A 23,911-nucleotide genomic window follows, 5' to 3' on the forward strand; every position below is an offset into this window, starting at 1 on the left:
GCTGATAACACATTTCCAGCATCACTGTGTCTGAACGGGAGCTGCTAATTGATGAGGGAATGATTCCAGCGAAAAATTGATTAGGGTTCAAACAGTATATGAAAGGTAAGCCTGTGAAGTTTGGGATCAAATGTTTTCAGCTTTGTGAATCGAACACGGTATGTTTTACATGTTGAGATTTACACTGGAGTGGAGAGAAGATTTAGTTTTTTGGGGAAAAAATAGGGGGGCTAGGGGTTCAGATTAGACTTCTGCCATGCACTGCAAGTTTGAAGTTGGCACATCGTGTAGTCTTTATAAAGCTAGTGATCGGTTACTGAAAAGTTGGCTTCTGGAAGTTGGGAGTCCCATGACGGCAAGCCTGATCAATGGAAATCTCTTATTTCCAACATTCATTTCAATATGCATATTTTTGTACTTGCTCTGTCAAAAGATCATAAGATTCAACAGTCTCCGTAGGAAGGAGGAAATCAGGGACTGTTGGCAGAATCAGCATGTCTGTTTTTTACAATAATGAAATATAAATTTGAATCTGAGCTTAGCAACTTGAAAATATTTCTATAATGTTTAGTTGCTTAAATTGTACAAATACCTTATTCAGGTTAAATTTGCATAAAACATTTTAGTCTTGGCAAACACGTGTTCAGGTACTCTTGAAAGAAAGGTCTTTATCTGTAATAATAATACCATTTCCAGTGACCAAGGCAATTAGTCAGAAAAGTTACATTTGGGGGAGAAAATGAACAGCTTTTTGTGTATGTTAGGTTAATATTATAGCACTAAGCTGGTGTACTTAGTGGGTGTAAAACACAACTAATACCGATTTTAAAATCATACTTAATTCAACAGAGTAGGATGGCCATAAAATGCTCTGTGCTTCGATCATGTTAATATTCTTTTTTTTTTTCTTGTAAGGGTTGAACATCCCTCTGGGGACCAACTCTAATGAACATTTGCTTAAAGCTAACATTATCATTTAAAGGATGTTTTATTTTTTAAAACAATTAATTACAAGTAAACAAGTAATTTCTTCATTTTCGTTGTGAGATCTGAACCTTGGATGTATAATTATCCATACTGTGTTATGAAACATGTTGTATTTCAGCAGTCCCTGTAAAAATCAGTTCCTAACTTGATATGTTTTATTCATTCAGTTTACCATATAAAATGATATCTTGCTAAAATCTACTGGGAAATAATTTTAGAATGTTGTTAGAAAGTAGTTATTTGGGCTAAAAAGGCTTCAATCTAAAGTAGTAATGTACACAAAATAAGTTAAAATATTCTGATGAAACTGTTATTACAGCAAAATGGTGAGGGAATACAGTTTCTGAAGGGGGCTATTTTCAAATTGTGTAATTTTCATTGTGTAAGTTAGACTTCACATACATTAAATAATACAATACACAGTTATGTATCTATTTTCAAAACACATTGGAGTGATAATCCTTTTAAGTTTTAGTAGTTTTACGTTACTGTAAACTGTCTTCTGTCGTGTAACCAGTCAGCTTCCACCCACATAATTAATATTTATTTTGGATGGAGAAAGCACTTACTTGAGAAGAGTATGTAATATACAGGTGAATTGTGGTACAGGTATTCTGCTAAGATACAGAGGAGGAAGGCAAGACTAACAAAAATAAAGCAAGCAGTAAGAATTTTATACAGTAAAAGCCCATCTACATGTTTTGTTGGACGAACTCCATCCAGCAATACTTCAAAGGGTGATGGGTGGCTACATAAACAATCAACATCCCAGCTTTTATCCTTACCAGTGTCCTCTGAAAAATGAGGCCAAGGCTGAAATACAAGCGTTTGGATCTATATCTCAGTAACACATTTAAACCATTAGTCTGCATTCTAAAATATGGCTAAATAGAATAAAAAGTCATGGGAACTGTGCCTTCTGGCCTTAAGGATCTGGAATTGGTGCAGGACACAGGACATCCCCATAAAGGCGGCTTACCTACCCAGACTCGACAACAGCCTGGCAGACCATCTGAGCAGAGAGAGATTACCTCACGAATGGCAAATCCAGCCACAGGTTTTACAATGGATCTTCCACAAACTGGGTCAACCACAGGTAGACCTATTCGCCACAACAGAAAATACCCAACGGCCACTGTTCTGCTCCAGGTTCCAACAAGAAGCAGTCATGGTCGATAGGTTTAATGTATGCATATCCTCCCCTGCCATTAATTCCAGCTGTGGTCAGAAAAGTGAAGAGAGACAGGGCCAGTCTCATCCTAGTACTCCCTACTGGGCGAAGAGATTCTGGTTCTTAGAAATACTAGAGATAGCAGAAGCCTGACCAATACACTTACCAGTGACCCGCGATCTGCTTTCTCAGAACAGAGGGAGGATGCTGCACAACAACCCAGCATGGTTACAACTAGCTGCTTGGAAATGTAACAGCAGCAATTATTAAGTCTGGGCCTATATGAACAAGTAACCAACATCTTACTGGCTTAAAAAAAAAAACATCTACTTTTCAAGCCTATACAAAGGAATTGAAGGAATTCGTCCATTGGTGCAACTCAAAATCTTTGTACACCACAAACATACATCTACCAACATTTGTATCCTACCTGTGCCACCGATTCCATAAAGGTTTTGCACTCTCCTCCATCAAAGTGCACATTGCTACAAGAGCTAGCATTTTACCTGGCTGGGAGGATCACCTGGTAGGTTTTCACCCCGCAGTGTCCAGATTCCTTAGGGGGGGTTAACCACCAAAGAAACCTATTCTTCCACAATGGAACCTCAGTCTAGTACTGAATAAACTCATGGGGCCACCATTAGAACCCATGGCAATATGCGACCAAAAATTCCTCACATGGAAAATGGCATTCTTAGTAGCAGTAACATCAGCAAGAAGAATAAGTGAAATACAGGCACTGGTCATGGATGCACCCTATTCCAGATCTTCAGGGACAGGATTGTCTGCAGACCTAATCCTCAATTTCTGCCAAAAGTGGTGATACATTTCCATCTAGATCAGATTATAACTCTTCCTGATTTTTTCCCAAAACCACATAAATCAAAATCAGAGGCCAGACAGCACTTAATTGATGTCAGAAGAGCACTTGCTTACTACATTCATAGAACCATCAACAAAAGACCATCAGGACAGCTCTTTGTAGCTTTCAATTCACAAAATCAAGGTAGACCTGTCTCTGAACAGACAATCTCCAGGTGGATTACATCTTGCATCGAGTTTTGTTATAACCTGGACAAGAAACCGGTTCCAGGACCTGTAGAAGCGCACTCAGTGAGAGGGGTAGCTACTACATGGGCACAATTAAAATCTGTCCCAATTCAAGACATTTGCAATGCAGCCATGTGAGCCTCTTCTGAGACCTTTACAAAACACTACAACTTAAATGTGTCTTCTTCTCAGCCAACTTTTGCTCACCCTGTATTATATGTGGCTTTGGGCACTACTATCTAACTGTCATGACATTTAATCTGACATTTTAAAACCATGATTTCCATTACATTAGAGTAGATGTTAAAACTTCATACTGATTTGAACTCGGCTCTCGCCAAGATAAGCAGCAACGAAGACTTAGCTTTACAGTAAACTAATGTGATCCATCTACAGTGCTGTGAAAAAGTATTTGCCCCCTGTCTGATTTTCTGCATTTTTGGACATTTTTCACATTGTATTTGGTCAGATTTTTAGGGTCAGCTGTTTGAGTAGTTTGGTTAACAACCAGGGCTGATTTGGGCCAGCCCTGCCCAATATAAATCTGACTAACTTTGGCCCTTACCATCAGAGTGAAGTTGTCAGCACACAGGTTCTAGAGGCACATCATGCCACGAACAAAAGAAATTCCTGAAGACCTCCGGAAAAAGTTGTTGATGCCTATCAGTCTGGAAAGGGTTACAAAGCCATTTCTAAGGCTCTGGGACTCCACCGAACCACAGTCAGAGCCATATTGTCCAAATGGAGAAAGTTTGGGACAGTAGTGAATCTTCCCAGGAGTGGCCGTCCTGCCAAAATCTCTCCAAGAGCAAGGCGTAAAATCGTCCAGGAAGTCCCAAAGAACCCTAGAACAGCATCCAGGGATCTGCAGGCCACTCTCGCTTCAGCTAAGGTCAGTGTTCATGACTCCACCATCAGAAAGACACTGGGCAAAAATGGGATTCATGGCAGAGTAGCAAGGCGGAAACCATTGCTCACTAAGAAGAACATGAATGCTCGTCTCAAGATGAGTCAAAAGTGGAACTTTTTGGCCGACATGGGCCCCGTTAACCAAACACTGCATGCCACAGAAAGAACCTCATACCAACGGTCAAGCATGGTGGTGGTAGTGTCATGGTTTGGGGATGCTTTGCTGCATCAGGACCTGGACGCCTTGTCATCATTGAAGGAGCCATGAATTCTACTCTGTATCAGAGAATTCTATAGGAGAATGTCAGGCCATCCGTCCGTGAGCTGAAGCTGAAGCGCAACTGGGTCATGCAGCAAGACAATGATCCGAAACACACAAGCAAGTCTACATCAGAATGGTTGAAGAACAAGAAATTTAAAGTTTTGGAATGGCCTAGTCAAAGTCCAGACCTAAACCCCATTGAGATGTTGTGGCAGGACCTGAAACGAGCAGTTCATGCTCGAAAACCCACAAATGTCACTGAGTTGAAGCAGTTCTGCATGGAGGAGTGGGCCAAAATTCCTCCACGGATCTGTGAGAGACTAATCAATAACTACAGGAAGTGTTTGGTTGCAGTTATTGCTGCTAAAGGTGGCGTAACCAGAGTCTAAGGGGGGATTACTTTTTCACATGAAGGCATTGGGTGTTGCATAACTTTTTTTAATAAATAAATGAAATATGTACCAAATTTTTGTGTTTTGTTCACCCAGGGTCCCTTTTATCTAATATTAGGTTTTGGTTGAAGTGTAATGCTGGCTCCAGGGATCAGCTTATTTTGCCTCCCCAGCGCATCAGCACACACAACGGCTATGATGCTGGCTCCTGGAATCAACCACAGTGCGGTGTCCCCAGTGCATCAGCATGACAACCGTCTGGATTGAGCTAAGTAGGGTACTTCTCTGGGGTCTTCAAGTGGGCACCTTCCATCCTCAGTGTTTCGTCGACTAGCCGACGGCACTGGCATCCCAGCATCACCCCCCTCTGTCCCCCACTCACCTCAACCCAGCTTAATTACCCATACATCAGCATTTCTTTCTTTCTATTGTGCTTGAGATCCCCAACCAGAATCTTTCTGTCTCAACCACAGCCAGTTGCTGCTCCTCTTTGCTACTTCAGATAAGTTCTTCACTGTGCGATGCAACTCTTGGCCACTGAATCCAACGTCTCTGAGAAACCGGGTTGTAGAGTGTGCCACAAATCCTCGGCAACCCGCCTCCACTGGGTAAACCCGGACTCTCCATCCTCGCTGTTCCGCTTCAGCGGCTAGTTGAGCATACCGCAGTTTCTTCCTCTCATACGCCTCATCTACAGCATCCTGCCATGGCACTGTTAAATCTACCAGGTGAACAAGGCGTACTTATCCAGACCACAAGACAATATCTGGTCGAAGGTTAGTGGTGGCAATCTCAGGTGGAAAATAAGCCATTGACCAACATCTGCCAACATTTTCCAGTCTCTAGCAGCTTCCAGTTGTCCTGGACGAGGTTTGGTTTTAACACCTTTTCTTGGCGGTTGCTTTCCTGGGTGGAGGAATGTTGTCTTTTGTGTGTAATGTTTTGATGGAACTGGTGGCAACTTATTGGTAATGTTATGCTTGTCTTCCAATCCTAAGGCCAAACATCGCAACACCGGGTCATGGCGCCAAGTAAACCGTCCTTGGCTAAGACCCACCTTACATCCTGTCAAAATGTGCCTTAATGTTATTATTATTATTATTATTTATTTCTTAGCAGACGCCCTTATCCAGGGCGACTTACAGTTGTTACAAGATATCACATTATTTCACATTATACAGATATCACATTATTTTTACATACAATTACCCATTTAGACAGTTGGGTTTTTACTGGAGCAATCTAGGTAAAGTACCTTGCTCAAGGGTACAACAGCAGTGTCCCCCACTGGGGATTGAACCCACAACCCTCCGATCAAGAGTCCAGAGCCCTAACCACTACTCCACAATGTTACAGGTGATGAACACAAAGGACATGAGGGATCCTCTCCTACCAAGAGGTTTAGGTTCTATGGTGATGGGAGAACATCATATGTTGACCTGATGAGGAAACTAATCCTGCTCTGTTCCATTATCCACAGGTCTTGCCAGCCGGTTTTGCGTTGTTCCATACTCTCCCATCTCATCCATTCTCCCTGCTTGGCCTGGGAAATGGCCTTTGAACCTCGTTGACACCAGCTTCCTCCGTTGAGCTGGGGCTGCCTTGCGCCATGTGCCATGTGCCATTACAAATCTAATTTTGTGGAGAAGAGGTAATTAAAAAGATGATTTAAAAAAATATATAAAATAAAACAGATAGCACTGATGAAAAATCCTTCCTTGCCTGGGTAACTGTGCAATCTGCAAGTGACTGTGGAAATGAGTGATGTTAATAAAATTATAAGGTGTGGAAGGGGGTGGGCATGCTTACAAACAAGGTTAGCCAGATGGACTCTGTGCATTTATTTGTGTCCGTTGTTTTATTGAAAATGTCACATTTAATCTACATTTAACCACTTAAGTGCTATCATAATTATAGCATGATAAACAAAACTACCAGTGCCATGCTTGCGTGTTAGGTATGGATCTGATGCAATTTAACCATTGAATATTCATTTTTTTGTTTTGTTTTTTTGGACACAGTTGTGATACATGGTTTAGGTATATTGTTTTAACTGTAGTACAGAAGCAGACATGCTGAAGCTGTGCTGCTAAAAATAAGTAATTTATAAAATAAATAAATGATATTGCCACAAATTTGACCCTTCATTAGAACACATTCAATGATATAATAGCGAAAGCGGAAGTCTCTATCTTTATGCAGTGTAAATGTCCTGTAAAAAGATGATTTATAAAGTACATCCATTCTAATGCAGGAAGGTCAGGTAAGGGTTGTCTCTTCAAATTTCTGCAAAAAAGTGAAAATGTTAAACAATGCAAACATATGTTATCACTGGATTCAGCAAACCTGTTCTAAATTTTTAACAGCTTGTTCTCAATAGCTGAGAATATTTTATCTTGGAAGATTCAATGTCTTTTGAAAACATATTGCATTACAGGTGAGGGGTTCAACCTGGCTTTGACTTTTAACTCCCAAGATAAAAATCACAATTTTCTATGTGACCTAATTTTAGAATTTTTGTATTACAACTGAACTCAAGAAGGCTTCATCTTGACATTCTGTTTCCTGGCTTTAGCCTTGTCCCCTCTATTATCCTAATACACGTACATACACGTGACACGTACATCTTCGTGGAGGACAAAACAAATACAGTAATCCGTCGCATATCCTGCAGTTGGACCAGAGTAAGGGCGGATATGTAAAAGGCGGATAGATGTTTTAAATACCATTATACATAGCTGTAACAAATGACTACATTCATACAATTACTGTTTTGAGATGCAGCTTTTATTAGGAAGATCCTCTACATCCCTTGTTTAGAAAGATACAGGGTATTTATGCTTTTGACAGTGTAGCCGTCTGCCATGTGAGTACATTCATTTGCTGCTGAGTGACAGGCAGGATATCAAGACAGAGGTTGAAGTTGACATGCCCTGCAGAAGAGCAGGATTTATTTACAGTGCCTATAGTAAGTATTAACCCCCCTTGGATGTTTCCACAGTTTGTTGTGTTACAACGTGAAATCTTGATGCACTTAAATTGGATGTGTTTCCTTTGATTTACACAACCTACTCAACACTGAAGAGGCAAGATCATTTTTATTGTGAAACAACAGTTAATGAAAAATAAAAAAACTGAAATGTCTTGGTTAGATAAGTATTCACCCCCCTGAGTCAATACTTGGTAGAACCGCCTTTGGCAGCAATTACAGCTGTGAGTCTTTTGGGGTAAGTCTCTACCAGGTTTGCACATCTGGATCGTGCAATATTCGCCCATTCTTCTTGGCAAAATTGTTCAAGCTCTGTCAAGTTGGATGGGGATTGTTGGTGAGTCTTGCCAGAGATTCTCAATCGGATTCAAGTCCGGGCTTTGACTGGGCCACTTTCTTGTTTTTAAGCCACTCCTGTGTCGCTTTGGCTGTGTGCTTGGGGTCATTGTCCTGCTGAAAGGTGAATCTCCGTCCCAGTCTTAAGTCTTTTGCAGACTGAAGCAGGTTTTCCTCAAGGATTTGCCTGTATTTAGCTCCATCCATTTTGCCTTCTACCCTGACAAGCTTCCCAGTCCCTGCCAATGAAAAGCATCCCTATAGCATGATGCTGCCACCAGCATGCTTCACAGTAGGGATGGTGTTACCTGGGTGATGTGCTGTGTTGGGTTTGCGCCAGACATAACGCTTTGCATTTAGACCAAATAGTTAAATTTTTGTTTCATCGGACCACAAAACCTTTTGTGGTCTTCCACATGCCTTTTTGCAAATTCCAAGCGGGATTTTACATGGGCTGAAATGGCTTCCTTCTTGCCTCTCTTCCATACAGGCCAGATTTGTGGAGTACCTGAGCTGTTGTTGACACATGGACAGTTTCTTCCATCTCAGCCATGGAACGCTGTAGGTCTTTTAGAGTTGTTGGCTTCTCTGACCAATGCCCTTCTTACCCGGCTGCTCAGTTTGGGAGGACGGCCTGCTCTAAGCAGATTCTGGATGCTGCCGTATACCTTCCACTTCTTAATGATCGACTTGACTGTGCTCCAAGGGATATTCAATGCCTTTGAAATCTTTTTATACCTCTCCCCTGATCTTTGCCTTTCCACAACTTTATCCCAGAGTTGTTTTGAAAGCTCCTTGGTCTTCATGGTAGTATCTTTGCTTTGAATGCACTACCCAACTGTGGGACCATACAGAGACCGGTGTATTTAATCTGAAATGATGTGAACCACTTTTATTGCACACAGATGGACTCCATTTTAACTTATTGTGTGAATTCTGAAGGCAATTGATTGCACCTGAGCTTATTTAGGAGTGTCATAGCAAAGGGGGTGAATACTTATCTAATGAAGACTTTACAGGTTTTTATTTTTTATTGATTTGTTTAGCATGCCCAATTATTATCTGTATCCCCGGCTCACCGCTCGCAACCCCCCCGCCGACTCGGGAAACGGAGGCTGGAATACGCGTCCTCTGAAACGTGATCCTGCCAAGCCGTCATTTTTCGCACTGCAGATCCACAGCAATGCCACTAGACCTATAGTGCCGGAGGACAACACAGATCTGGCGGCTCCGCTGCAGAGCCACAGGCGCCCTATCGGCCACAGGGGTCGCTGATGCGCAGTGAGCCGTGGATTCCCCTGCCGACCTAAGCCCTCCCTACCCGGGCAGCGCTCAGCCAATTGTGCGCCGCCCCCTAGGAACTCCCAGTCACGGTCAGCTGTGACATAGCCTGGATTCGAACCTGCGATCTCCAGGCTATAGGGCACATCCTGCACTCTGCCTTTACTGGATGCGCCACTCGGGAGCCCCTATGTAGGTCAGTTTTAAAACATGAACTGCTGAGAATCCCCTTTAATACAGTAAATGCATATAAATGTAAGGTTTTTTATAAGCAATTTTTAAGCATGGGTTTAACATTAGTCACCGATAAAACCATATTAGTAACTTTTCCTGTGATCAGTTTTACAGCTCTGACTTGCGTTACCTGTGTGTTGCACAAAGGCAGGCAATCAAAAATTAACACAATTTTAAAAAGCGAATCTAGTAGAATTGGAATACCTCCTTCTTCAAGTCTTGGGGCCACAAATGGGTTACACTCGAAGGGTTTCGCACAATGGTTTTCTCTGCTTAGAGAAAACTAAAATCAGGACTGAAGGTGATATGTGTCTCAATATTTATATGTCCCAGACAAGTAGGGAAGACCCATGCAAGTATTGTTGTCACTTTTTTAATGCAGTTTTGTTACATAATGTTTTACATAATATAATGACATGACTCGTAAGACACAGGAAATGCATGTTTGAGGGGGCACTCTGATTGGCTAATGACATTCTTGAAGGGGTAGATTAATCTCCGCCGCCTCATCACACAAACTTATTTAGCACATTACTCTACACTAAGTAAAAAACTATGAGTTTATTAAAAATCCACTTAATTTAAAATTGCTTCTACTGTACCCTTACTGATGGCCTATTTATTTTTATGTTTTAAAATGTGGTGCTGCATGCCATCATCGTTTTCTGAAATGTTTACCAAATAAAATAACATTTATCTTCAGTCAGGCTGAATGAACAAAGCGGCGTATCTTAATTCTTAATTTTCCACGTCGGCATTACGTGACATTGCCTACTTGTCATGATATTGTAGATCCGACGTTACCTTCTCTAAATTCTGAAAATAATTATTATAAATAAAAAAATGTTTTTGCAAGAATCAGAGATAAGCATTTTAATAGATTTGTTGAAATACGGATAACAGAAAATCTTTTTTTTATGTACTTAAATTTAAACTTTTACTAGGCTTGTGCCAAACGATTAGACAGTTAGATTTACAGGTGTATTGGTCTGTGCTTCTCTGTGGGGTGTCACATTTATTTTTGATTGATCGGCACTCTCTCAAACCCTGTGCTGCTGTAGAGCATTCCCTTGATATTGTGTCAACAGTAAATGCAGCTTATCCAAACAGATCAATGACTGAAGAATGGTGGTTATTGGATGTAATTCACATAAAAAATCTCTGTGGAAACGTTTAAATAAAATGTATTGCTTTTAAATTCAAATCTCTATTACTAATTCAGCTCGGTTTCACACCAGGCGAAATCACTTGGAAATAATTACTTTTATTACACTAGGCTCTGAAACAGAACTGGGAATAACTATTCCTCTCAGACAAATCAAAAAATACTTTCTGTAGAGCAGGTGTGTCAAACTCCAGTCCTTGAGGGCCCCTGGCAGGTTTACTGGTTTCATTCCAATTTAAGCTCTCAATTAACTTAACCACCCAGCTGCCCATTTATTTGGGCAATTTCCATGTTAAAAATACTCTTTTTTTTATTTTTGCAGATTTTTCATTCTTAGCCCTCAAATAAGCAATTTGGACAGACATTTTTCAAAACAATTTTTGCTATATTTTTTTAAATACACACTTTTAAATTGTAATTATAATAAACGGAATTACAGTATTTAAATAGAACATAAATAACGTGTTTACAATTGTAGAATTATAATATCGATCACAACATTTTTTCCCCAATGGCAGCATTATATAAGTATAAATAACATCTTTATTTTACAATGGCAGCATTATAATAACATTATAATATTTATGCAAGCATATAACTTTTTAGAAATTATTTTCTGTGATAGATTTCAAAGCAGACGCACTTCAAACCCTTATCAACGCTAACATCTTTATCTAGCACATATACAGTACATCAGAAAACTTGGATCACAAATTTTCAATCATGTCATATACAGTATCTTCCCCAGTTTCAGGCATGGGTGTATAGCGCTGTTATATGAATTCTGTGAAGTGTAGGTACAATAAATAAATAGGTTGTTTTGACCAGTGCCAAACCTGACAAGGCTTCCTTACAACCTGTAACACCAATAAATAAAGAAAAATCTTCAATGTTTTATTCTCTGTAGATACACAGGCATGCATGTTTCACTCTCAGCTTTGTGTATACAGATGACCCGGTCTGTCAAGCACATTTCTTAGGGACTGCTGCCACCTGCCAGTAAAAAACAAAACTGCATACACTTTTACAATAAAGTTTTCTTATTTTTTCACTGAAGCACGTTAAAAAGACATGTTGAACTTTGCAGATGCACATAAATGGGCCTGCACGCTATTCTCACGGGAGTAACAAATTTGGACTTGCATGTGCTCCACGTGGAAATCGCGGGATAAGCAACTGGGTGGTTAATTGATCGAATTATTTGTTCAATTGGACATGTTTTTAATATTTTTTCAAGGTCTTTTACGGTTGATGATCTAAGAAATGCACTTGATTCAAGGTACACTACCTATGAAACATTGTGAGGCCTGGAGAGAAGTGTTAAATTTATCCAGTTAATCCAATAATTAGACCAATTAAGTAATTGAGTGTTTGGGTGGAACGAAAACCAGAAGACACTGCGGCCATGCTGTAGAGTGATGTTGATAATATCATCGATAGCTGATGGGGACTGATGTTTTTGTCATGAATAAAAACCCCACTTAAAACCTTGACTGGTGTATGCCTAAGAACATTATGCACATGATCTACTGTTTGATTCAAGATTTGATTCAATAATTCATAATCCATTAAATATAAAAGTACATTAAATGTTGCACCATATCTGTTACTGTGTGCTGCTGTCAAATGCATTTCCATTACATCAAATAAAATTGCTCCTTTTAATCCTAATGAATAATGACAATAAATAGTTTCTTACCCTGCAAATGTAGCAGCACTTCAAACTGGCAAGTCCTTTACTATGGGTTTGTACTGTACATTCAGACTAATTGGGTTTAACCATACAGATAATCTATTCTGATGTGGTGGATCAATCAAAATACACTACCTACAATGTATTCCATTCTGTCGCACCCTCCTGCTGACTTGAGTCACCAAGGAGTTCAACAAAAAAAAGAATTTAAATAACAAATTGAACTGGGTTTCAGCAACATGTTTTAAAATAATTGATATCTGAAAAGCATGCTCACAAGGGACTGCAACAGTGGTTCAGCACAGAACGACCAGAATATATTTTTGTCAAAAAACATGCTGTATTAATAGTTGAGCATTAAGTGTAACTAATTAAAACGAATATAAGCATTTTTGTACGTTGAGCTTTATACTGTGTGGCATTTAAAATGGTCCTTCACGAATGTAAATCTTCTAGTTGCCCCTTGTCCTATTCCCTTCCCTTTAGTAACAGGTGTTAGGTTACTGAATGGTAAATCTAATGCAATTGTATGGTTTGGCTAAATTGGTATGATCTTTAATCATTGTAATTGGTTTCAAGACAGCAAACCAATCAGTGCTATGTAGAGACAATTTAGAGTAGTTTATGTTGGAAAAAGTTTACAAATATTTTATTTAATTTTACCCCTGATCCCACCCCTGCCCAAATTTGGAATGGACAATTTATTTTTTCTCCTCACTGCAGCAATTCCCCACACAGCAAGGTTTAGTGGGAGTCTCCTGATCCCACAACCAAGCCAGGCTCCTTTTACACCCAGGAACTCGACAGCGAACGTCAGCGAGTTACTGGTCTCTGAACGTCAAAGGCCAGCCCTGCAGGTGTCCACTCTGAGCTCAGTGGGTGCCTGGCCAGCAGGGTTTTGGGTTTTGCTTCCCTAACCCATGGGAGCGCTAGAGCCAATGCGACGCTCCCTTCAGAATCCCCAGCGAAGATTGGCCACTTCGCACAGCCAGGACGCGATCCTGCACTGTATGACTCACCCTGCACACCATGAGGCTGTCGGGGACACCCGTGGCCAGCCCATTTTTTACCTCCACATTAGGAGTTGGATCCAACTAGGTTGCATGGCCATAATGGTGCTAACGTTGGCAGTGGTGGTACCTTTATTTTTTTTCTGAAAGTGGTTTGAAAGGTTGGTATGAAACGCTTTATCCCAGTGAAGCAAATCTATATCTGGGATTTAAGGTGATCGTAGAAAACCTGTACACCTCTACTAATCTCTATTGCAAAATGTTGGAAAAAGATCATAAACAAAACACTTGTGTTTGAGTTTCATTATTATAATTTATCATAAACAAGGACAGCGTAGTTCATGGGAACCTACTTTTTCATAATACTGGCACTTGTAGTTAAGCAATAGCACACTGATTAGAGGGCATTATCTTGTGGTAGTTTGAACATGACAGTAGACAACCATCCAGCCATATCAACCACCAAGGTAATGCCTAATAATCAGGGCTTTTTTAGCGATTGCCAGCATGAACTTGGCAAACCTGCAGCACTTTGTAGAACTCTGACTAGAGGGCATTTAGCCATGTGCTCGTTGACAGTGTCATGAAGGTAACCGTACAGACAAGGTAATGACCTCTAAATAAGGTCTTACTGTGATTAGAAACCGGTAAACAATGCTTTTATGACCATTTTAACCATTTCAATCTTTATTTACCTTTTCAATAATTCATATTTATTTTATATATACATTCTATTTCTAACTTCCACAGTGTATATTTTATATAATCTGCTGTGTGGTAGTTTGTAATATAGGGCAATAGGACAGTGCAAGCCTGTGTATGAGAGAACATTGGCTTGAGTAGACATGAACTGTGTGTATGCTACAAGTGTCAATGTAACCCACAGCTCACCGTCCTGTAACTCTATTATATACTTATTTACTAATAATGGTGTTTGTTTGCGTTCTATCGTGGTATATAGCATGCAAGATGAACCCTCTGATTAGCTGAAAGCTCCCCAGCTGTCGAACATTGATATACTCATCCCAGAGGATATGTGCTGTGTGTTTGACAATCCTAGTTTCTTCAGTTGATTGGGTACTATGAAATATTTGTATTACAGTATTCATGGCATGGCTTTTCCCACTACACCCCCTTGCTGTTTATTTGTTATATTGTTATATCACTTAAATACAAAGATGGAAACAGGTTTATAATCTGAGGCTTCATGGTGTAGTGTGACTACATTAGAGACACCACACAGACACAGCAGGGTGCAAGTCATACACTCTTTTTTTATTCATTGTTATCTCCTACTCACCCAACAGGTTCATCACCACAGTATAAAGGGGATTAGATGTAAATTATTTTGTGAACCACCTTCAATTTTTATTGTTAGTTGAAAATCGAAAAGATTTTTAAAACTAATGACATTGCCAATGAAGACTGCATGGTAGTTTTTTGAAGATCCAGGCATGAAAAATGTTATTTTAGAAGACTAAAACATGTACCTTTGTTTTAACATTAACTTTAAAGAGGCTGACATGCTATGGTTACCTATGACACCTTTAAGTTTAAACGTTTTAATATTTTACTGCTTGCATTGTATCTATTTATTTTGATTTGTATTCTTTGATTTGAACTGTGACCTATAGTGGTTTTGTTATCCCCACTGATACCCAATAGTGGAAGCAGTAGCAGTGGATTTTTGGAAGGGCACATTTGGCATGTTACTGTATGGGTGTTGTAGGGGCTGGGTATTAATTGATTTCGCAAACTGTCAGTGAATTATTTTTTATGGGGAACTGTCCCCAGTGCGCTTATCTGTAATTAAGTTCAGGGCAGCTGTGTTGGTCACTTCTCTGTATAAGTCAGTATGCTACAGTATGTGGCCTATTTTGCATTTAAAATACAGCCTCCCACTTTATTTATTTGATGTGGCATACCTTTGTTTTTGTATTGATTTCTTATCTACATGTATAAACCACTAAAGTAACTTACTGTATCCCATTTTAAAACAATATACTGTGTATATATAACAAAGCTAAACAATTAATCTTTTGTCAGATATCCCATACAGCATTTTTTTTTTTCCCTGTTGAGTTTTAGCACTTCTAGCTGTGTACTGTAGCTCACCTATAATCCATAACTTTGAAGTGGATTATTGAAATTGGCAGTCCCACATAACTCACTTGGCAGTGAATTATGCATTTTGCCTTCACTTAGGGTATTATACTTCATCCATCTCTCATTATTATTTGTCTTGTATGTACATTATGATAGCAGTTAGATAACGGTCTTTCAGTGATAGCTGTCATTATATTTATGTGATTTATGATATGTTCCAAACTCATGTTTTCAGGCAAACTACTGTAAAATTGCACACAAGTATACGAAGGGAGATGGTCGTAAATTACCTTGAAGACAGCTTTGGCATGCACATTTATTTTTTAAATCCAATTGGGGGAGGGGACAGTGGCAGTTGTACATCAAGTTTATGAAAATGAACCGGGGAAGCCGAACCCAGACTATGAACTAATTAAATAAACCACAGCGGGTGAGGGGGGAAGGAAGGAAGGAGTACCCAGCCAGGTGTTACATGTATTAAACACATCAAATCTATATACGTTTTGTTTGCTGTGAGCAGCAGTCAGCAACACCTTTTGATTTGCTGTTACCATAGCAATTTTGACACCACACAGGCACAATGTTTTATTTATTTATTGGGGAGAAAAATAACTTTGCAAAAAGTGGAATACGTGCTATTAAGTGACATTCATAAAGTGAATCGCTAATAAGCTATTACATTGCCTTTGGTTCCTCTTTCCTGGTTCAACATGGGGGCTACGACACAATAACACCAGTTTCTATTAATCTTTTTTCACTCACGCTACTTTGAACAAATGAGTATTTTTACACCACTCACATTAAAGAACTACCCTTTTCTCATTTTACTTTTGTCCCCCCCCCCCCAAAGAAAAACCCAACATTCTGAGACAGTTCTCTCCTGTTTTGTAAACTTTTCCTTTTCCTTATGGCTGTGAAGGTGAAAACTGGGAATCAACAGTCCTGCTGTCCTTTACTTAATTTTGGCTATTTAGTCAAATCATACTGCAGAAGCAGGTAAACTACAGTATACACTTCCTCAATAACACTGGGTCTTCTCATTGGTTGCCACTAAATTGAGGTCTGTTTCCTGTAAACAGGTACAATCTAATCTGTGCATGACAAGCTTTTCCAAGAACAGGTTGGCATTTATGCACTTGATGACAATTGATTCCGAAGTCACTGGGGAAACCAGGCCTTATAAATCAGGTATTGCTGAAATACAATTATTTACAAAAAAAGCTATTCTCGTTCTTTCACACTTTGTATAAAAGTCAATTTCACATAAAACAAGGTCATTAAAAGTAAGTGTCAAAGAGATTAAATATTGATTTTGAAGCTACTGAATTCCAGAGCAAATATGAAACCTGAATATCAGAAGGATTTATGTGGCATATAGCCCTGTTGTACACTATTATAACATAGCTGCTGCTTGTTGTTACCCACCGGGCAGCGAGACACATTTTTGTATAGATTTAGAACAAAAGTAATTAACTACCAGTATATCATCAATAATATGAATATTGCCGAAATAGCAAAAATATGTGTTGTGAAGATACCATATAAAAGATTTTTTTTAATTGCCTACTTCAGTTGGAATATTGTAACTATGCAGTTTCTGACAGTTCCAAATGTTCCATAGTTTTCTCATGACATGTACTGGTGCACGATACATTTAAATAAGCTATTTCTGTTCTGTTGTGTCTAATGTAAGGAACTGTACAGTACTATCAAACAGTTACACAATTGTGTCCGATTTGTAGGCCATGAGGTTGTGTTCTCCGCATGATTTATACACCACCTTTGCAGATTTAAATACTTTGCTATGCAAAGTTATCTAAAACACACAAGATTCATATGTAGAAATACCACATGGTCAAAAGAGGTTAAAACAGCACTGAAATAAGAGACGAACAGGTGAGGAATTTACCCCACACTAATGAAAGTACATTAGAATGTAACATTCTGTGTCCGAGGTGTCCCAGTGTTTTTTTTTTCTTTTTCATTTCTTCAACCCCTTAATATTAACATCTACATGTAAGACAGCAAACACTAGTATGTATGAATGTGAATTTGGGAATTCAGTAAAATGTAAATAAATTGTATTCAGGATACTAAAAACATCAACAATATATCCCATCTAAGTAAGTTAAAAAGCTTACCTGTTGAAGAAATCCCTTTTAAAACACTCACATAATTGATATCAGTTATGCGAATGTTTTAAAAATGGATTTCTTCAACAGAAAAGCTTTTTTTTTAATGGCATCTGCAGTGCATCTGTAATTTAGCCACTGCCCCATAATCACACTTATTGTTGTCTCAGAAAGGGGGGGGGGGGGGGGCGACTTGTGCGACTTATACGACTTATACACCGTTTTTTACAGTAGCTGAAAGTGCTCCAAGCAATCATAAACAAGCAACAACCTTGCTCTGTTGTTATGTAACACTGACCTTTCCATGACAGAAAATTGCTTACAAAATAAAAATGTTGTCATGCCACATTCAACCAGCATTATCATGGCTTCCCAAAGGCGGCTTGGTGGAAGAAGTGTTAATACAATTATTTAATGCATTTGCCTTTAACTTTGCATCTTGAGTATACCCATTCTAGAAGCAAAGGCAATTGTGAAATCTGACAGACAAGCCTATCCAAGTCCACAGACCGGGAACATGTTGTAAATTCAAACCACAGACTTACAGATATGCGAGTCTCAGTAGAGAGAACCAGGAATAAGGGAACATTAAATATGCTGTGATCTGGTACAGAGGAGGCTTTCCTGATAATGTTGGTGTGTTGACTACAGTGTTCTAATCCGGGGATGTGTATTTTTGTCTGGGATAATCTCTCCATATATCTGTGTATCTGTAGGGAACACATTTTTGCACATATCTGGTGAACAACTTAGCCATGAAACTTGGTGTTAACATTATTTTGTTTAAATTATTGAGTATCCGATTGTGGGGATATAGGGTTGTCGGTCTGTCTGTTGATTCTCCCATCTGTATGTCATGCTTACATTTCTGCATATATCTGGGTAATCGCTTATCAAATTTGTCATGAAACTTGATAAACCTTATTCTGCACTATTCTGTACATACTATTGATTCATGTCACATTTTGTATTTGTAGACGTGGCGAAGGACACGTTACTGACTGACTAGTTTACATTTGAAATCACTGCTTTTTCATTTTTTATAAATCTTATTACTGCACTTCCTTTTGTAGGTTGCTGTGACATTCGTTGTGGGCTCAGAAGTTAAGCAGGAAATCAGCAATGATTTCTCCTATGTAGGCAAACCTTTTCTGATGGGCACTGTGGCACTAGGTAAGAGGTGTTTTTATTTAAAAAATAAAGCAAGGCAAGCTGCAAGCTGCTTGTAATTATTCTAGTACTAGCCTCCCTTCTATATCTAGCTATCGTTTTAATTCTAATATTCTAATTCTAATTCTAATAGTAATAACTGTGGTTCTAATGAACAAAAAAAAAAAAAGCAGGTGCTTTTCTCTTATGACTTTAATGCACAAGCATGAGCTTTGCCCGTCCCTGATTTTGTAGCTTTTTTTTTTTTTTGCACTGCTTTGCTGGTTGCTGGTGAAAAGATTTAATATGCCTTTATTTATTTATTTCTTTATTTATTTTATTTATTTATCACTATGGACAGTTAAACACAGTGATCATACAGGGATGTATATAGTTACGTATTTGTGTCCATCTAAAACTTACACATTATAGCTGCCCAATTGAACCTATATGATACAGCAGATGTCGATCACCTGCATCTATCAGTCAATTTGCTGTTTCACTGTATCACTACCATGCATCTTCTCCTACACACAAAGTAAGAAAAATTGTAAACTCATATCGTATGTTTATATAGTCCTAGAAGCAAAGCTTTCTTTAGCAAAACTTGACACGTTTCAATGACTTCCATTTATTTTGTCTCTTAATTGAACCAGTATATTCAGGCAGAGTTTTTTCTTTGTTTAAAGAAAAAAAAAGGATATCATTTAATGCCTTTCACAATGTGCTCATTCTTTACCGTAACACGTAATAAGAACCTATAAAGGTTTGGGTTTCACAGAGCTCTTGAATGTGTACAGGAGTGATAAAAAAAGACTAATTATAGTCCTTACGTTTTGTCAAAGTCTTTGGCACATAATTTGTGACTCCCTTGAAATTACATTGTATTATTTAATGAATGTAAATTACTTTTTCGAAATGGTTGTTCTGTGATTTAAAAAAAAAAAGGAAAATAATTTCTTATGAGCTACAAGAGAATAATAAACACAGTAGTATCTTTAGTTCAGATGAAAATTATATTTTCTACCAACTGAAAATTTAAAGTTCATATTCCAAGTTTAATAATATAGTTACAGAACTCACTGTGACTTTCTGTATCCAGTGTACTGTGTACACAGTAGTTTTGAGAAACTGCGCTATTGCTGCTGAGTAGTTTCACTGCCCTGCGTCTTGTACTGTCTTCAGGAAGTTCCTCTAACTATGTTGCTATTTTAAAAAGAGTGGTAGTTGAGAATTACTTTTATTTAGACAAAAGCATCCAACAATGTGGTGACAAGCTTATTTTGTTCTCCAAAGACAGTATGAGCAAAAATAGTGTGCTAAAGAATACGTGTCCTACAATATACTCTAGGGGAAAGCCAGAAAAACTGTAAAACGAACCATCATGAGTTTGTCTGAAAGCAGTCTCGCTGTACAGATGATTTAACATAGTAATTATATAAACATGGGGATTCATTTGAGTGGTTAGTAGTATAGATAGACAGGTGATCCTGCTTTTATAGAAGACCTTTAATGTAGGTTTGAGTTTGATTGCTCTAGTGCAGCTTCAATGTAGAATGTAATGCTGTATAAATGGGCTATATTGTGTGCTTGACAGCGTGTTTCACAAACAGCTCTTTTTTTGTTTTTAGGAGGTGTTGTCAATGTGATGCCATTCTTATTCTCAGAAATCTCCCATAATAAATCTCAGGTACGACGCATTTGTTTTATTTTTGTATGCATTCTTTGTCAACAGTAACCATTTCTTATATGCTAAGCACTCATATAGTGGCAATGTTTATAACTAAAAAAAATAACGAACAGATTCTTTTGACAATCAAGTCCCACAGCTTACAAAGTGACTAATCGACAGTAATGTTTAATTTAAAATATTCATAATTTGCACAGTAGAGCAAACAGCCCTCATGAAAATCCAAAATATATTTATCAGCACCAAACGGCAAGGCAATTTAAAGTAAAGAGGCATATAATCATTTTATTGTAAAGGATACATTGAAAACACCATTCTGATGTTGTTACTCATTGTGTTTTCTTATCTGACTGGTTAAAGATCATGTGGTTCCGGAGAGCTGTTTTTGGAGGTCTCGCCACATGTGCCGTGTTGAACATCCTATGGTAAGTTTTTTTTTTTTTTTTTTTTCCTATTGTTTCTATTTTTGGTGTCTTGATATCTTGAAAAATAAATGTTTTTAACTGTGCTAATAAAACAGTGCTACCCCTTTATAAAGAAATAGACTAGAGTCATAGTTAAGAATTGTTCCCGGTTTAAAATGACAATACAATTTCCTGGGAAATGGCATTATGGGGCAAGGGAGTCATGACCAAAATCCTTGTAAGTGGTTCTGCCTTTAATGAGGGAGCACTGTATCTAATAAAATTCATGAAAAAGATAATGCCAGAGCCTTGCATACACTTACATGAAGACCAATTGTTCAAAGCTCAAGCTTACCTGTTACCAGCTATTGTGGTAGATGTACTGTAATTGTTATTCTTTGGAATAGGTCATTACTACTAATATAATTACACATAACAATGGAAGTGTTGGAAGTGTTGGAGTTCATCTTTGTAACTCAGGACAGTGAGATACTGTATCACCGAAGGTTGTGTTTGTTTTTAATGTTTTGCTTGTAGAATAAAAAAAAAGTTTTTGAAAAACCTACTCTGTGTCTAATCAGAAGAGCCTGTTGAGTTTGCAATCAGCACTTTGTTACTCCTGAGAGTGAAAGCAATTATGTTAGAATAGAAATAAAAGGGGCTTGATCTATGAGATCAAATCTTCAATTAGTTTCACTGGAGGCATCCCTGCTTTATATGTTTACTAGCTAAAGTACCCGGCGTTTGCCCAGGGAAATTCAATATTTCAATATTTCATGCATGACAAATTGGGGAACGGTAGCCTTATGATTTCCTATAAGTTACTTGTCTTGGATGTCGCACAATGCGCTCTGACCCCTTTCCCTTTTTTTAACTTTCTTTTTTTACTTAGTTTTTTGCCATTTTTAAAAAAAATTTAAATCTTTTATTTTTTTTTTCTTTTTTGGGGGGTTTGTGGGTTTCTTTAATTTGAGATACATGGCTACTGTAGTGATCCAGCAATGGGGTTACTAAATAAAGTACCCTGGGGGTCAGAATTTTGAATCTAAACATAGCCCTCGACCTTCCCCTGGATGAAAGAGGAGGCCATGCAAAGTTTGGTTGCACTGGCTCCTGCGGGGTCCGAATGCATAAAGGAACAGACAGACAGATAAACTTTCATCTTTCTATATTAAGATTTGTTGAATCTTTGTGTGGCATAAAAAACAACCTGTCCAGTTTTACACTATTCTTTATTTTCACTGGATACAGAGACTAATTACAGATGTTATGGCAATTGTAAAATATTTATTTCATAGTCGATGCCCTTATCCAGGGCGAAGCAACTAGAATGACACTTAGTTCAAATGTGACCAGTCCACTTTTTATGTATTAAAAAAAATTACATCAATATTTTACTGTATGTTAAATGTATATACAGCTCTGGAAAAAATTAAGAGACCACTGCAAAATTATCAGTTTCTCTGGTTTTACTATTTATAGGTATGTGTTTGGGTAAAATGAACATTTTTGTTTTATTCTATAAACTACTGACAACATTTCTCCCAAATTCCAAATAAAAATATTGTCATTTAGAGCATTTATTTGCAGAAAATGACAACTGGTCAAAATAACAAAAAAGATGCAGTGTTGTCAGACCTCGAATAATGCAAAGAAAATAAGTTCATATTCATTTTTAAACAACACAATACTAATGTTTTAACTTAGGAAGAGTTCAGAAATCAATATTTGGTGGAATACCCCTGATTTTCAAGCACAGCTTTCATGCGTCTTGGCATGCTCTCCACCAGTCTTTCACATTGATGTTGGGTGACTTTATGCCACTCCTGGCGCAAAACTTCAAGCAGCTCGGCTTTGTTTGATGGCTTGTGACCATCCATCTTCCTCTTGATCACATTCCAGAGGTTTTCAATGGGGTTCAGGTCTGGAGATTGGGCTGGCCATGACAGGGTCTTGATCTGGTGGTCCTCCATCCACACCTTGATTGACCTGGCTGTGTGGCATGGAGCATTGTCCTGCTGGAAAAACCAATCCTCAGAGTTGGGGAACATTGTCAGAGCAGAAGGAAGCCAGTTTTCTTCCAGGACAACCTAGTACTTGGCTTGATTCATGCGTCCTTCACAGAGACAAATCTGCCCGATTCCAGCCTTGCTGAAGCACCCCCAGATGAGTCCAATTTTCAGCTTTGCCCAACACCTGGTCGTCTAATGGTTAGACGGAGACCTGGAGAGGCCTACAAGCCACAGTGTCTCGCACCCACTGTGAAATGTGGTGGAGGATTGGTGATGATCTGGGGGTGCTTCAGCAAGGCTGGAATCGGGCAGATTTGTCTTTGTGAAGGACGCATGAATCAAGCCAAGTACTAGGTTGTCCTGGAAGAAAACTTGCTTCCTTCTGCTCTGACAATGTTCCCCAACTCTGAGGATTGGTTTTTCCAGCAGGACAATGCTCCATGCCACACAGCTAGGTCAATCAAGGTGTGGATGGAGGACCACCAGATCAAGACCCTGTCATGGCCAGCCCAATCTCCAGACCTGAACCCCACTGAAAACCTCTGGAATGTGATCAAGAGGAAGATGGATGGTCACAAGCCATCAAACAAAGCCGAGCTGCTTGAATTTTTGCGCCAGGAGTGGCATAAAGTCACCCAACATCAATGTGAAAGACTGGTGGAGAGCATGCCAAGACGCATGAAAGCTGTGCTTGAAAATCAGGGGTATTCCACCAAATATTGATTTCTGAACTCTTCCTAAGTTAAAACATTAGTATTGTGTTGTTTAAAAATGAATATGAACTTATTTTCTTTGCATTATTCGAGGTCTGACAACACTGCATCTTTTTTGTTATTTTGACCAGTTGTCATTTTCTGCAAATAAATGCTCTAAATGACAATATTTTTATTTGGAATTTGGGAGAAATGTTGTCAGTAGTTTATAGAATAAAACAAAAAT

At 38.6% G+C, this 23,911-nt stretch overlaps 1 protein-coding gene across 4 annotated transcripts in view; it reads left to right on the plus strand.

The window, feature by feature from the left end:
- Positions 1-23,911, plus strand: part of LOC117416974 (uncharacterized) — a 138,175-nt gene that overhangs the window by 60,266 nt on the left and 53,998 nt on the right. For all 4 annotated transcript variants that reach the window (XR_004546665.3, XR_004546667.3, XM_034028500.3 and 1 more), the window contains 3 exons: positions 18,791-18,890; positions 20,498-20,556; positions 20,917-20,981. Coding sequence is in view for 2 of the 4 variants with exons in the window: in XM_034028500.3 (XP_033884391.3) it covers positions 18,791-18,890; positions 20,498-20,556; positions 20,917-20,981 (224 nt within the window). In the remaining 2 variants the exon portion in view is untranslated. The remainder of the gene's footprint in view (positions 1-18,790; positions 18,891-20,497; positions 20,557-20,916; positions 20,982-23,911) is intronic.

This window comes from Acipenser ruthenus, chromosome 12 (assembly GCF_902713425.1).
Source record: "Acipenser ruthenus chromosome 12, fAciRut3.2 maternal haplotype, whole genome shotgun sequence".
NCBI classification, from domain to species: Eukaryota; Metazoa; Chordata; class Actinopteri; order Acipenseriformes; family Acipenseridae; genus Acipenser; species Acipenser ruthenus.